Source organism: Polypterus senegalus, chromosome 14 (genome assembly GCF_016835505.1).
Source record: "Polypterus senegalus isolate Bchr_013 chromosome 14, ASM1683550v1, whole genome shotgun sequence".
Classification (NCBI taxonomy): Eukaryota; Metazoa; Chordata; class Cladistia; order Polypteriformes; family Polypteridae; genus Polypterus; species Polypterus senegalus.
The window spans coordinates 79,640,986-79,657,944 of NC_053167.1; the positions used below are offsets into that span (position 1 = coordinate 79,640,986).

Below are 16,959 nucleotides of genomic sequence, written 5' to 3' on the forward strand. Positions count from 1 at the left end.
TGAATAAAAGAATGACAATGTTAAAATATTATTTTTTTTGTCACTTGAATTTACACTCATTTCAGAACTTGCCAAGGAGTTTTTCAATAATGTCCTGATACAGTATGTAAAACCAAAGAATAGAATAAGTTTGCATTTAAATAATTACAAATTATATTTTTAAATCATTAAAATGCCAACAATCATTTCTTCTCTCTTGCTGCCTGTGCTTCTATCCACTTTAAGCTAATGTCTTATTATACGACTAGTTGTATGTCAGATTTGCAGTTGCTGATCTCGCCATGAGACCATGTCAATTTCCATGATTGAAAATCGGCGGGTATGTCTATTTTACCAACTGTGTGCAGTCTTTTAAGCACAGTTGTACTCACCCCTTTTTCTAAAAACAGCCAAAAGCATGCTGCCTGATGGAACCAGTGTTGTACAAAGGGTCGACAAGTTCAAGATCAACCACTATCTTGACTGTTTTTTTTTTATCTTTGCCATTCTCTCTTGTTGCGTAAAACACAAGACATCAGGCTGATAAGCTCATCCTCTGTTTGTGAGGTCCAAAACACCATAACTTTATTTCTCACCACTGCTGTATATTGCACTTCCAAATGAGCGTACATTGATAGCCAGCTGTCATGCACACAGAGCCCACCCCTGTGACTAAAGACAAACTCAAACCTGTTTGATTTCAAACTAGTTTCAAACTAGTTGGAGGGAGTTGCTGGGTATGTCACATAATGTGACTGGCTTCACAGGAGCATGCTGCAGATTGCCTCTGAGTCACTAAGATTATGAAAGATGAAGGCTATGATTGAAAATTGCTGGAAAAGTCAAATAATGTAATATGGCCATTGGTTTCACAATCTATAAAATCCATTTCTTCTTTTGTCTGTGTCTGAGTAGCAATTAATCACCTCACTGCAAAGCATCACCCAATCCAGATTACCGTCAACAACGTTCCATTGTTGCAGTTTTAGTGTCTAATGCAGATAGCATAGAGTAGGACTGGAAGAGAGTCCTATAAATGGTTTTTTATTACTATGTTGTGACACGTAAAATATTTATTTGCAAACCAGTCTTTAACAATGTATGCAAGCACTACTGTTCTGATTATGAAAGAATGTAATTAAAATGACCTTTCCTCTGATGACCAATGTTCTGTTGCATCTGCTATTTTGCTTCAGGAGCATGCTGCTGAGCTTGAAAATGGAGAATGACAAGCTGAAAAGTGTAGTGGCAGATGTGAAAGGGGCATGTGAGCAAAAAGGCAACGTCGAGAGGCTGAGCATGAAAGGCCTGAGGGAAGAATGCAGAAAGCTGAAAGATAACCAGGAGAGCATTGAAACAGCTGAGGGCCTGCAGCATGAGCAGCATCAGTTAAAACGTCAAGTCTGTGGAGATGAGGTGGCTGCCAGCAGCAAGCAGCTTGTTGATGGAGCCCATGAGATTCAGCTGATAAAAGGAAAGCAAGGAGAGCTTGGACCTGCACAGGGCAAACGCTCAGCTTCTGGGGTACAGCTCAGAGAACGTGGGGAAAAGAGGAGACGTGGCAGCAGACCCTTTACTTTGGACCTTGGGGATTTTATTACCCAGAACGCTATTGATTCTCAGGTATATAAAAAAAAAAAAACACAACAAAATCACTGGATTAAATTGTACTTTTTTCACTGTAAAATGTTTGAATTCATTTTTCTTTATCATATGATAAAAATTGTAATGAACTCATAATTTATCCCAAAAGACATTTACTTGTATTGTTGCTGTACATGAGACAATCACTTGTAATGCAGACTCAGAGTGAGTGGAACTTTTATACCCCGACTGTTATTCAGTGTCTTATTCATGCTTCGAAATTAATTCATTGGTTTAATTTAACTCTCTTTTATCTATTGGAGCATGCAGAAAAAAAAACTGACATAGTAACTTTTCTTTACTGATAAGGATTAACTCCATCCAATTTATTTTTGAACTCTAGCCTTAATTTGCCCTTTTTAAGTGAGTCATAACTCTTTTAGCTTATGCACTCTTAGCTGTTGTATAAGGAAGTCTTCAACATTTCCTTTTCCACGTACATTTGAAAATACCCATAAAGTCTTTTATGTCAATAGTTTCTGTTTATTAGTTGCAGTTAATTAAGGCCTTTCACTCTTGAGATCCCCTAAAATGGTAAGATGTTCCTCAACCTCTCTTAGCTTAAGACCCATGATGCAGTCATAGTAATGACCTTTTCACTTATTTCTTTACAACTTTTAAGGATGTGAAACTCATAAACTGTTTGATCTGTTCTTGCAGCAGTCCTCCAGAGGACATTTTTGGGAATACGTGGAATCCAGTTTTCATGATGAGACTGAGCAGCTACGCTCTGAACTGGCTTTGAGTCAACAAGAAAGTCAGGAACTGAAAGAGAAGTTACTGGTATCTGAAGCCACAGTTGAGGCCCAAGCAAGCCAGCTAAAACAGTACCATACTCGACTTAGTGAGTGTTTTTGTTTAGTTGAAATGCTTTTTTATCGTACAGTTAGCACTATGCTCACTGATGATTTTTAATGTTTTAGTGCTTGTGTTTTTCACCTAATATAAGTACAGTATTATTCTTCACTTGATTTTCTATGTGTTGGGGCTTAAGCTGTTTAGGTCCAGCTGTCTTTTATACCTTGAGATGTTCACAGAATTGACATCATTAGCATACTTTTTGTAAAAGAATTAGAATTATCATGACATTCAGCTTTTAGATTAGATGAACTTTATTAATCCCATGGGGAAAATCAGATGTATACAGCAGCAGAAACACAAAAAGGAAGAAGAAAGCCCAACAGATCAAATAATGCAGCCAATCAAACAATTAATAAATCAATTAAAATAAATAGATGTATATTTTGCAGCCCTTTCTTGTTTGCAATGTTGATGGACAAGTTGACAGATGAGATTAGACAGGAGTCCTTGTGGACTATGATGTTTGCTGATAACATTGTGATCTGTAGCGAGAGTAGGTAGCAGGCTGAAGAGACCCTAGAGAGGTGAAGATATGCTGTAGAGAGAAGAGGAATGAAGGTCAGTAGGAACAAGACAGAATACAAGTGTGTAAATGAAAGGGAGGTCAGAGGAATGGTGAGGATGCAGGGAGTAGAGTTGGCGAAGGTGAATGAGTTTAAATACTTGGGATCAACAGTACAGAGTAACAGGTATTGTGGAAGAAAGGTGAAAAAGGGAGTGCAGGCAGGGTGGAATGGGTGGAGAAGAGTGTCAGGAGTAATTGTGACAGATGGTTTATCAGTAAGAGTGAAACGGGAAGGTCTACAGGACAGTAGTGAAACCAGCTATGTTATATGGGTTGGAGATGGTGGCAATGAACAGAAAGCAGGAGACAGAGCTGGAGGTGGCAGAGTTAAAGATGCTAATATTTGCATTGGGTGTGACAAGGATGGACAGGGTTAGAAATGAGTAAATTACAGGGTCGGCTCAGGTTGGACAGTTAGGAGACAAAGTCAGAGAGGTGAGATTGCATTGGTTTGGACATGTGCAGAGGAGAGATTTTGAGTATATTGGGAAAATGATGTTAAAGATAGTGCTCCCAGGCAAGTGGAAAAGAGGAAGGAAGGTTTATAGATGTGCTGAGAGAGGACATGCAGGTGGTGGGTGTTACAGAGCAAGATGCAGAAGATTGGAAGATATGGAAAAAGATGATCCGCTCTGGCAACCCCTAATGGGAGCAGCCGAAATTTTAATTTAATGAATACATCAGAAGGCCTGATAGCAATGGGCAGAGAAGACCTCCAGAGGCTCTTCTTAAGCACACTGTGGTGGAATGAGCCTGTGGTTAAAAGTTCCCCCTGGAGGGGATTTTTTGTGATGGCAGTTACTTTTGGACTTTTGGAACCATCCTCTTTTCTACAGCAGCTTCCAGTGTGTCCAGGGTTAGCCTTGTGATGGGGCATGCATTCCTTATAAGTATTTTTAGGCATTATGCTTCTTTTGAGCTTGGATTGCTTCCCCAGGAGTCTTCAGTGTACAATAACACACTGGCTACAATGGACTGGCTACAATGGACTGGTAGAACATTTCCAACAGCTGAAGACCTGAGTCTCCTTAGGATGTACAGTCTGCTCTGGCCCTTCTTATACAGTGCCACAGTGTTGTCAGACCGATCCAGTTTACTGTTTATGTGTACCCCCACATATTTGTAGTTCTGCACCACTTCCATTTCCTTCCCCTGAATGGTGACTGGTCTCAGAGGCTTCTTGACACGCCGGATGTCCGCCTTCTTTTGTCTTGCTGAAGTCAAGTTGCAGGTTGTTGTCCCTGCACCACAAGATGAAGTCCTCCACAACCTTCCTGTACTCTGACTTATCTCCACTATTATTACAGCCTATGATTTTTTTCAACTCCAGCTAAATTTTTCCATTGATGGCAAAATTTTACACCATAGTTTTTCCTTAATTCTCTCTTGCTTATGTTGTGCATCTATTGTATAATAGTAAAAATGTGGACTGCAGTCACTTAAATGTTTTATAGCTTGCTTTTGTTAGGTCAGCTCTGAAAGTTAATTCAAGTTTAGAATATTACAGTGCTTTATCAAAATTACAATGGAATAATAACCTTAGTTTTCAGCCAATGAGTATTTGCTTTCTACAGTATCTAGCACAGTCTGAATTTGGCATCAGTTTCTCATTCTAGATCACACTTTGTGGCTTAAGAAGCAAAGTAGTTTGTAGTATGAATTACAGTATGTGTAACAAAAACATTTTTTTCAGCATAGTCTTCAAGAAGTCTTGATTTTACTATTTGTTGTTTCATTTGAGATTAGGTTGTTTTTTATTGTATGCTGTAAAACTGTTAATATCCAATATAATCTTATCAACTTGCTTCTTTTCCTCTCAGCCGAAACTTCAGTGAAACAGGACAGCAAACAAGTACAAGTTGATTTTCAAGACCTGGGCTATGAGACTTGTGAGAGAAGTGAAAATGAAGCTGAGCGGGAAGAAGCCAGTAGCCCAGGTAGTGTTTTGTAGTCCTGCTGCCTGTACATTGTAGCAGAATCGTGGGAAGGGTGATAATTGTCCTGAAGAGCAAATGTATTCATATTAAGTCAAGATTAGAACAGAGAAAATCCGTTTCTTGTTTTAGTGTCATTGCTTTGGTTCATTTTTTTTCCATATGCTTTTGAAATCAAACCCTGGATTTATCACCCTACCAGTAATGACTGTCTATACAGACACAGTGTGCTTCATCATGGGAATGACGTTAATCTGCATCCAGCCCTGCAAGCAGGTTGTCCAACTTACATGGAAAATTTAGTGGTTGGTGGCAGGATTGGCACTCCAGCCACCATAAAAAACCTCACACAGTTCCAGGGAACTCGGGACCCAATCCAGGTGGTTCATCATGTGGTGGGTGCAGCAATGCACTATCAGTGCATGTTCTCAACATTGCTGTGCTAGATAAAGGAAAGAGTCTGGTTTTGTAGCCACATATTGTTTATTTGTAAGGAAAAAATGATGGTCTTTTTTGGAATACCAGCAATATTTATGGGTTTATTAAAGCAATTTTTAGGGCTTACTAAAGAATAAAGATGCACAATTTTTTGTCTCTTTTCTAGTTTTTTGACTGTTCAAATTCATTTTGCAAAGGATCTAAATCTGATATAATTTTGAACCGAAATATAGCCTGAATATAACCCACATACATAAAATTAATAAAAACAAATTTGTCAAGACAGATGTAACCTAATAGGCCACAATGAACATCAACAGTATGCTGGACGATGCTCTACTTAATATTGTTGCTTTTTAGTAGGGGATAACTGCAAAATCTTCAGCTCAGGATAGCACAAAAAGGAACTGAAAACAAAAGTTTGTATCTGATGCCCTTTTTGTAGTTATCACTGTCATAATTCTGTACGTAGAAGCCTATTTATGTCAACATTTGTCCGCAAGACTTTCTTGGAAAAATATACGTCTTCAGCTGTGTCATTTCCTTCATACATCACGCAGCAATTAGGCTGTGTTGGTTTAGTGACAAGTGATGGTCCACCAAAATGCCTATTAATTAACTCTCCACCTCACTTTCTTTCAGTTGGCACACTGAGCTGGTTCAGTCATCTAATTTGACTTTCAAAGCAAATATAAGACAAAGGTTGCATAAATAGTGTACTAAAATTAATTGTGGATGGTCATTTTCAAGCATTTAAATGTACTGTAGGTCACATTCAAGTCAGTATGAGATTTTGTACTATCCACACTTCTCTAAAATTATCGGATCTCTGCTAAATGCAAGTGAAAAAAATGGATCTCAGTGTAACATATTCCTGACTTGAAACAGATTTTGTTGTTTTAACACATACCTTTTCAAGTTTGTAGATCTTTTCAAGGGCCTAAGTCTAAGCTTATAGTGGAAGCACTTTGGCGCAATGAAAGAAACGGCCCTGGACAGGACACCAGTCCAGTTTAGGGCCCACTGACGCACATGCTGAAACTCACACAGGGGACAATTAACATAACCTGCATATTCTGGGGCATGAGGGAGGAGAACCATAGTACTTGTAGAATGACCTGCAGAGCCACAGGGATAACATACAGACTCTATACTGACAGCATCTGGATACGAGATTCAAATCTAGGATAGTGAATCTGTGAGGTAGCATTATTGTTTTTGTTTGTGTTACTATTATTATTAATATTATTATTATTATTATCTGCCCTCAGACTATGAAGCATTGGATGTTCATGGCCGTTTGTTTGGCCTGATGGATGAAAGCCATCACCCCTTGTCCTCAGGAACTTTCACATCTAGCTTGAAAGCTTGTGCTGGCTTGCAGGATGATACAGTGAGTTGTAAAGATGTTCCAGTTTTGCACCAACACATCCAGGATTTGCGTGCCCAGCTACAGCGCTCTGAGAAAGTAATCAGAAATCTTCAGGCTCGTTTGCGCTCTGTTTCTGTCACCAGTGACTATGCTTCAAGCTTGGAACGACCCCATAAAGTTACTTGGGATTTCGAGGCCTCACCAGCACAAAGTGGCTTGGAGGAGGATGAAGGCTGGCAGTCAGATGGAGTTGGAATCCCCATAGCTCAGCCTAACAAAGAACTGCAGGAGCTGGTGTCCCGAGTGGCTTCATTGGAGGCCCAATTGAAGACCTCTAGGATTGAGGGCAAAAATGGGACAGCTGAATTGAAATCAGCAGCTTGGCCAGGGTAAGGTTAAGCATTGTAGAAGTTTGTGTGATCATAGGATTGTGTTGAGTTAAGATCTATGTATAGATCATTTGGACTCAGTGATGCATGAATTGAATGGTTGGATGGTACAGTATGTTAATTTTTCTGGGTATGTTGACTGATTCTTATCAATAACAGTGGCGTACCTAGCTTTACCATGTTTACATCAGTTCTGCAGAACTGTTGCATTTCAGAATTTCAGAACAAATTCACAACAAATTATAACCTTTAGTACACTGTACTGTTTTACCAATATTTATCAAGCATCTTTCATATGGAACATCTCTTACTAGTAAATGCAGCACATTTTCTAATAGGTTAGGTATAGACTGGATATGGTTACTTCCTGAAGGTCACGCAGGGAGCAAGCGGTGGGTCTTGAACATGCTCAGTTACAAAACCAGTACTCCACTAGCCGGTTATGTATTGCATTTTAAGGAATTGTCTTGAAATAATCTACTTAAAGTGTCTTGAAATATGTGCTTAAAATATAAGCACAATAATAAGTGCATGCTAGAATGGGAAATGATAGTTTCTAAAGCCTTAATTGTGGTTTTATATAAATATAGTAATTGGAGACTCTTAAATAAAGCAGGTACAGTAGTTAATGAAAAGTTTGCAATGGCTTAATAGCACTGTTTATAATGGAAGAAATTGGGAAGTATTGTCAGTATGGTGGTGTATTTTAGGAATATATCTGCATAAACATAACTTCCTGAAATTATTAACAATGCAGGAACAATATCTCTTGTCAGCAGATTTCAGTTTGTTAGTTGCCAAAAAGAAAATTCTGGATTCATCTAAAATGCAGCAAATTTATGTAAGGTGGAGCTGGATTAAAAACTAATTTGGGATGAATGTTTCGACCCTGATGGATTCAAATCAAATGCTCAAGAGTTAGATAGTATTAAATCAGAAAAGCTGTCATTTTGATATAGACTTATTTAATTCGCTCTGAGTAAGCAAGATGGCCTTAATAAACCTAATGTGGCATATTTATTCTGGCACTTTGTTCTTTAGTAGAGCCACTATATGGAGTACTTATTGAGTCAAAGTATATTAAACTTAAGTCAGTGTGAGAAGATTTTACTTACTTTGATATATAATATTTGGGCTTCTAATTTGGAAACCCTTATTTTAAATACAACATTAATGTAAACATTTATTTTTTTGCTTTCCTGTTAAAACCACTAAAGTATCTGAATGCAGGCCAAGCCTGTGTAGTGTGGCCTTTCAGTCCAAGTACTAAAGTAGATTACACATATATTTAGACGCCATTAGATACCATACATGCAGGAAGAATAATCTGTAGTGACAGATATAAATCAGTAAGCAATTACTGTAAAATGTACAGGTTAATAACTGAACGACATCACTTTTCATGAGTGTTGTCACTTTGCACATACATTATACTTTGTTTTTTACTAAAGAAAGTTATGAAATCATTAATGCTATATAGATATAGGTTTTTACCCGAGTAAGTAAAACAGTACGACTCCAAGAATCTTTACTACATTTAATTGTAGTTTCCAGTGCTGTCTAATGCAGAAAAAATATATTTCTTCAAACTGATCTGGATTAGTGACTCATCATGTGAGTTTGAGTTCTGGCTCTACAAGACCCTGGTTTGTTTTAGATGAGTTTGAAAATGGATTAGCAAGACATACACAGATACATGAATAAAATGAGCTGCTTATATGAATACACTCACATCTTTTATCTATTTTCAAGAATGCTCGTCTTAAAAATATTTCCCTAAATTTTACTCTTTTTTTGGGGTTTATAACAATGACAATATAGACATTGTGTTTCAGTGGGTTGAGGCCTCACATAATGTTTTCTTTTGCTAGCTGTACATAAAGAGTATAATGTTTTATTCTAGAAAATATGATTCCCTCATTCAAGCCCAAGCACGAGAACTCTCACATCTGAGACAAAAGATGCGCGAGAGCCGAGGGATATGTCACATCTTGTCTCAGCATCTAGGTGACACCACCAAGTCCTTTGAAGAGTTATTGCGGGACAATGACATAGACTACTATATGGGTCAGAGCTTTCGAGAGCAGCTGGCTCAGAACATCTCACTGGCAGAGCGTGTGAGCAACAAGCTGAGTAGCAGTAAGTTTCCTTATTTTTTAAACTAACTGTATAAAGTATCTGTTAATTATGAATTTTTAGATTTTGGCTAGTTCTATATAATTTTATAGATATGAAAATAGTATTTGTGATCTTATACTGTATATAGTCCGGCATACAGAACATTCAGAAACTTAACTGTATTGTTCTTGCGTGTTTTTTAAATAACAATTGCATGTCATTTATTCATTGAACTCGCATACTTTTAACTTCATAATTTAACATAAATAGACTTAAATATAATTATATGTAGTCTAAGTGGGGACAAGATCATTGATTTCTTTTGTACTTATAGTTGTGCTTTATTACCCTTTATTCTATTGCTAAATATCGGAATAGCCTTATAGAATTTACTTCAAGTGGATTAGTTTACAAACCAGTTGAATATATTACAGTAGATATAAACTAAACGGTACAAAGGATGTTCACCTTTTTTAAATGTTTTCTTGGATAACAGTTGTCAGTTTACAATGCAGATCAGATCGATAGATAGATAGATAGATAGATAGATAGATAGATAGATAGATAGATAGATAGATAACATTTTTATTTTCATTGACTGAGTTAATTAATTCATAACAATAAGTCTTTACTTGCTTTTTCCTGTTTTTAGGAGACAGATCAGAAATTGATGACAAAACAGGGCATGAACTTCTTGCTCTCAGGTACTGGTAAAATTCTAATCACCTCCTTTGACCTAATGTACAACTGATAGTAGTAACCTTATCATTTCTCATAATCACTTTAAACCATTAAGCTCTTCTTTAAGAGACTTAAATATGTCACATATGGAAGGGGGTAAAGTAGGGTCTTGGAGTTCAGCGTATCGATTACCAAAAGTTTTTAGATTGTTTGCCTAACTTTTTTTCCCAGAGTGCTTCTCAGTTTTTCTAATTTTAAGTGAGTTTGCTGAATTAGTCCTTGCTAGAGTGTTAACCCTTTTCATGTGGCACTATACAACAACACTTTCATATATTAAACCTGTACATTTTGTCCTCTTTCCTCAAGCAAACCCAAGGTTCACTGCTAAGTCTAAATTGATCATTTGTGTGTGTGTGTGGCATGTCTTTTATGATCACTGATGGATTAGGCCAATCTCGCTTTGTTCTCAGTGTTGACAAGCTATGGTCTTTCTTGTCATGGGCCTGTGCCACGTTCATAAATTTGATGGCAGGATCAATGGAGATCTTTTAAGTAATGGCTGAACTATCTGAATGCATTAAGAGACACAGAGAATACAACTTTCGTTCTTTTCTGTAGGTTTCTTCCAGTTGAAGTGTTTATGGCAAAACCTTTTTCCCTTTGTACATTCTCATGCACACAGTGTCAAATGTTTGCATGACAAGTAATTTGAAAAGGAAGTCTTTAGTTTATCTCAGGAAACTGAAGTCCCTGGAGGAAGTTTTTACAAATTTGAAGAAAATAAACAAAATCTTCCGCAGGAGGCAAACATTCCATCATAGTTAAGTAAAAAAAAGCAAAGCACTAACAAAGGGCTTCTAACACAATAATAACAAAAAATGTTTTATAAAGATTTCAGAAATGATTGTAGCAAAATAAGAGTTTTTTACTTAACATTAAGTCAAAGTTTAGGATTCAGTTCTGCCCGGTCTCTCCAGAAGTGTTTACATGCTCAGAGCTAAAACCTTTAAGCAGGACATAACGTATGTTTGCAGTCTATCAGTTGTTTAAGTGTGGTGTGGCTGAGCAATTAAGGTAGTTAATGACCTGATACATAATCCAAAGCAAATGCTACGTGACAGGTTCAGTCTGTAGTAATAATGTAACTTTGTAGCTGTTAGCAAGATAGCCAGCTTGTATAAACATCTGTCTGTTTAGTGTTTTGGAATGATGCTCACTATGTGAGACACTATATAGAGGTTTGGACTAGTTTTGTGTGGTCACAAGGGTGAAAACTGATTGGTGCTGCATCCGTTTACAGGTTATGTAAAGGTGTTTGAGCATGAACAACAGAGAGAAAGAGAGAATAACAGATCTGAGGTGCTTCTACTATCTGTTGGGAATAAATTGTCTTCCTTATTATATTTAAATGTACAGATCTTGAGGAGAAAAAAGACAATAATCAGGTCACCGAGCATGGTTGATACTCACCGAGCAAAAGGATTTAGGGACGGTGGATTCTATTAACCAATGATCTGACACATGCTCCCCCTGGTCATTACCTGCAGCTGTTTTAATTTTGCATCATTAATACAGTGAAATAAAATATCCTTTTTTTCTCTGCCCTGTTTCAATGGATGAAACTAATATGACAAGCATATGGCAGAACTATTAATGTGGAAGGTCTCTTGGTTTCATAGAAAGACTGGCCTGATCTCACGCTGAGATCTCACTCTAGCACAGCCCCCTCCCCCACAGTGCATTCTGCAGCGGCAGTTCTGTGCAATCACTTGTCAGTTAGGATGTTTTCAAGTGGTGCGTCACCCATGTGCAAAGTAATGTCATTACTCGTTTCCAGGCTCCCTTGGGGAGATGATAACGGCAAGCATTCTGATTGGATACTTTTCCAGCCCTAATTGGCCAAAGAAGATTCCTGAGGGGATTTAGTTTGTTGATCAGATTTCTTTTTTAACTGTTCTGCATCTGTTCTGAGTTTCAGCCAGTTGACTGGCTAGCTTTCCATTGGAGCTTGATCTGAACCTATACTCACATGCTCTTGGAATTGATTTGCATTGTTCATTTTTATTTTATTTTTTAACGGAGTGCCAAGCTTCACTCAGTGTTCAAGATGCTTCTACAAATAAGCGAAACAATGTGGACATTTGGGAGGTGTGCTAACCTACAAAATGCGTTGAGGAGAAGATGCTCTGCTGTTTAAGCGAAGGGTCACATTTTCTTTTTCTCAGAATTGTGTACATGTGTTTCTGCTCTTTAATGCACAGTACTAAAAATCTCAAGTTAGAAAAATTGTAACAAATATAGCTAAGGAATTTTAACAGTTCTGTGGCCTGTTTGCCTAAATAAGGTAATACGCAGTGTTTTCTGGTTTTTGTTGTGAGCTACTAGGACAGTTATTTAGAGGTAGGTACCTATTGTTGTGCCTTTTGCCTTTTCTTGTAAATGTTTTTTTCATTATGTTCAGAGCGATGCTACTATGTTAAGGTTGCTCTGCTGGGGGAGCAACAACAGATTTGCACGTAACTCCTGCTGTCACTAACAGACTGATAGCTGCAAGCTAACTGACAGGAGTGTTCCTCTGAAACACTTGGAGGCTTTGTATTACAACTTTTGCTGGTTAAGAAACTTGCATCAAAGCATAGAAGGCAAGTGTGCAAACAAACAGTGATGACCATCTGTGTTTGTTATTAATGTTGTGGAATATTTATGCATTCTGTTAGAAATTAGGAAGAGTTAACTTTATGTTAAATATTACTCAAAGATGCCTTTTTATGTTCTTCACACAATTTAAAATTCTAGTAGCATCCTTTGACCTAATGCAAAATAGATAGTAGTAACCTTATCATTTCTCATAATCGCTTTAAGCTGTTAAGCTCTTATTTAAGAGACTTAAGTAGGTCACATACGGAGAGGGTAAAGTTGGGTCTTGGAGTTCAGCGTATGGGGAAAGTAGCATTTACTAACAGCCAAAACAGGACATGAAAGATGTACACTTGCTTCTTTTCTAATTAGTAGCTGTCATTCTGGAAGAGAATGTTTTCATTATGTGTTGGTATCTGTCAGTGACAAGCAGCCTATTACATCAGGAAAGAAATGTTTCTTGAGATGCAGGCTTTAATGGTAAATAGTATTATATACTGTTGAGTGCGCATTGAATCTGGAAAATGCTAGTAGCTGCCTGTTGACCCATTAAGGAAGAGTAGAGATGATGGTCCATTCTTATTGTTTGTTGAATGAAATTGCCCTCCAGCTTTAGCTACATTCAACTTTCCTTCCCTGGAATAACAAGAAAAGCCATCTAAACGCGTTATGCTTTTTAAACAGGTAAAAAAAGGAAGAGAATGTGACCAGGAGGACATATAATAGATGTAATGCTGTGTTACTTAAGGCAATAAGCTGCTCACTACGCCTCAGTCTCACTAATCGGCTCGCTTTATAGTGACTGCATTTTAAGTCCATGTAGTAAGCTTTTGTTTAACATTGCAATTGAGCACAGGGACATTCAGAAAACAAGACTTTCTTCCAAAGTGTGCAACCACGATTTTTTGTACTTCTTCAATTATGCCCTTTACCATCATATACTGGTGGATAATATGACCACCCCGGTGCTTATCAACTTTCAGCACAGAGCATTCAAAGCTTGATCTCCATGGCCCCACTGTGGAAATCCATGCTGTCAAAGAGCAGTCCACTCTATCGAGAGTCGCTCTTCTCTTTCTCTCTTTGGGAGTTCCGAACACAGGAAAGAGAACTGGCATTAGTGCGAAAGCAACTGGAGTGGGAAAGGAGAGCCTTGCAGAAAGAGCTGGAAAAGTAAGCCACAGGGGGGAAAAGTGAACGTTTGAGGGGTTAATATAAATGTCATTCTTCTAAGATGAGAATGTTAACTTTGTCATTTTTTGTTTTTTTAAAGTTGTGTTTTGTCCACAGGTGAGAAGTGTGGTTTTTAAGTTTTACATTTTTTATAATCACATGCTTGACATATCTGTATTTATTTAATTAACTAAATGCAAGTTCATTGTATTTTTAGTAAACTACATACCTGAGCCTACCAGCTATGTCCACTGTAACATACTTGTAGAAAAGTGAAGTGAAAAAAAATGGCTAAATATTGTTCTGTGTACACCACGGTCCTCTTCATCTTCTTATTCAATTTTGTAGATGAAAGTTTTATTTTTTTACTGATTGAGCTCATACCTTGTTTCATTGTTTAGTTTAAAATATGGTAGGGTAACACACAAATTACATTGAGAAAGCTGATTCTGTCTTTTCCAGTTCTAGTAGGAGGGGGGCACAGTGAAGAACAGGGGTCATTGCTGTTCACAGTATTTATATGTGCTGCTGTCGGTATCCTCTGGGAACTGTTTTTTAAATCCATGTACCAATGGCTTCTGTTTGGTTGGCTGGCAACGTACATTTGCCTTAGGGTGAGTGAATGAGCATGTGCTTGATTGTGCCCCGTGATGGGCAGTGATGGCACTTATTACTACAGGGATTGTCTTGCTTCTTGTGACACCTTCCAGAAAAATAGAAGGAAACTCAGATTTTGTAGTATAATAGCCATGTGTGGGTGGCACTTTTAAAGGTGAGTTGCAGATTAAGAGTTAGGTGCTATTCCTTTGAAATGTTTTACTTAATTTTGTCATGCTTGGCTTTTAATAAATACATTTAAAATTTCTGTGTCATAATACTTATAGATGCAATCTTTATTAACTGCTTATAGTTTATCTAATGTTAAATTTGTATCATTAAGTAAAGAAAATGCTTTAAACATGATATTTTCCGTCCTTTAAAAGACACTGTAGAAAATTAAGAAATACTGTAGCTAACCTATTTTATATATAATTTTCTTCATTACCTTTCATTGTAATAAAAACATCAAAAGAGTGCTGGAGTGTGAAATCAATAATAGTATGTTTTGCGGATATGTATTGAAGTTGCCAGACTTAACTTTTGTAATTTTATGAAAACTGTTTTTAAAAAACGTCCATCTTTTAAATATCATTTTTACTATCTCGTATACATAGTATAGAGAAAGTATAGGAATTGTGAAAAAATTCAACCTCGAGATTTTGATGAATCTTGACATTTTAGTCATTTCCAAGTCCGAAAATACTATCCTTGAAATTGTCTGACTGTAAACACAATAACTCGAATATGCTTTGACCTAGAGCAGGGATGTCGAACTCCAGTCCTGGAGGGCCACAGTGGCTGCAGGTTTTCATTCTAACCATCTTCTTAATTAGTGACCAGTTTTTGATGCTAATTAACTTCTTTAGCCTTAGCTTTAATTAGCTTGACTCAGGCCCCTTAGTTGTTTTTTTTTCCATAATTAGCAGCCAGACAGTAATGAGACATAAAACAAGCAGGCTATGACCAGCTCACCTGTACCCATCAAACAAAATCTGAAAATAAAGATGAAGGTCTCAGTAAGGTTGATCCATCAGGTTACCAAAACATTTTAGAAGTTCTTAGAAAAAAAACAGAATATCAACAGTTTTGGAAATGTCTGCTGTGGCAGAAAGAGAGCAGCAACAAGCCATGGAATTGAATAACAGGTTTAATTAACAGCAGGACTCAGCTTCTCATTAAGGAACTGGTTGGAGTTTGAAGCTCCAATTTAGCTGGTCATCTGTTGGCTCGTTTCATGTCTCATTTCTGTTTGGCTGTCATTTAATGAAGAAAAGAATCAATTCAGAAGACTTAATCCTTAAAAGCAGGGCTATTAAAATAGAGGGAAAAGAAGTTAATTAGCAGTGAAAACTGGACACTGATTAGGAAAAGGGTTAGAAAGAAAACCTGAACCCACTGTGGCCCTCCAGGCCTGGAGTTTGACACCCGTGACCTACGGCAATGAGGTTTTGTACACCTACTTTATATCAAAAATAAGGAATCCTATCAACATTTGCGCCACTTCTGGCAACTGGAAGTGGTACTTTAACTGAATACTTCCTCAAATTTTCAAGTAAAATATGGTTATAATTACAGATACATGATTCAAATTTTGTATAGATATTTATAATGATAAAAAAACAAACAAATATGAAATTTGAGAAAAATTACTCAACTGGAAGTAGTGTTTTATTTAAACAACCATCCGAATTTTTTGTATCATGGAAATATAAATGTGTACATGATATTAAAAACTGTATTCAATATAACGCATATTCTTTCAATCACTATTATTAATTTTATTTTAATTTATGCATACTGTAATCAATTTAACAATTATGTGTAAACATTAAACATAGCATGTAAATATAAAGATGTAATGGGAACAATAAGCTGCTACGTCCCCATTGTGTTCTTGGTAGTCCATTTAATTTTATATTTTTTTTTATTTCCGCTATCATCATAATTAAATGTAGCTAAATTCAGCTTTACCTATAGCAATTTATTGCAACAAATATTATATAATACTAATAATAATATAATAATAATAATAATACTAATATAATACTCTTATCTGTGAACATTGTTGAACAATATTACTTTTGCCTTGCACAAAGCAGATGTCTTAAAACAGTCAGGTCAGGTCAGATTGGGGAACTTGCACTGGTACAGTGTGTTGCCGCACCCACCACATAATGAAACAGCTCAAGATTCTGATTGGCAACCCCACAGGCAGATAGGCAGACATTGTGTGCAGTCCCACCGACCCACCCACCCTCGGAAATGACCATCTACAGCATGTGCCACAGCCAGGTGTTACTTGGGCATCCCCTTGGCCTGGTCCAGCTGCTCAGGTCCTCAACAGGAAGCTATAAAATGAAGGGTTATAGAATGAGGTTTAAAGAAATCACCTGAAGGGTATAGAAACTTAAGGGTATATAAACTTCTTACTTCAACTGTAGAAGTGCATGCTGTTCTCATTATATTGTATGTTTTTATTGATACTTGGTGAGCCAGTAGCATGTCTTAGGTGTCTTATATCTGTTTATCAATTTTTCATGCTGGCTATTCATGACATGATGTAAAACA

General features: G+C 37.1%; 1 protein-coding gene across 6 annotated transcripts in view; it reads left to right on the plus strand.

Moving 5' to 3' along the window:
- Positions 1 to 16,959, plus strand: part of LOC120514279 (phosphodiesterase 4D interacting protein) — a 249,225-nt gene that overhangs the window by 198,336 nt on the left and 33,930 nt on the right. For all 6 annotated transcript variants that reach the window (XM_039734581.1, XM_039734582.1, XM_039734580.1 and 3 more), the window contains 6 exons: positions 1,176 to 1,602; positions 2,284 to 2,467; positions 4,870 to 4,986; positions 6,693 to 7,182; positions 9,086 to 9,321; positions 9,953 to 10,004. In XM_039734581.1, the coding sequence (XP_039590515.1) occupies positions 1,176 to 1,602; positions 2,284 to 2,467; positions 4,870 to 4,986; positions 6,693 to 7,182; positions 9,086 to 9,321; positions 9,953 to 10,004 (1,506 nt within the window). The remainder of the gene's footprint in view (positions 1 to 1,175; positions 1,603 to 2,283; positions 2,468 to 4,869; positions 4,987 to 6,692; positions 7,183 to 9,085; positions 9,322 to 9,952; positions 10,005 to 16,959) is intronic.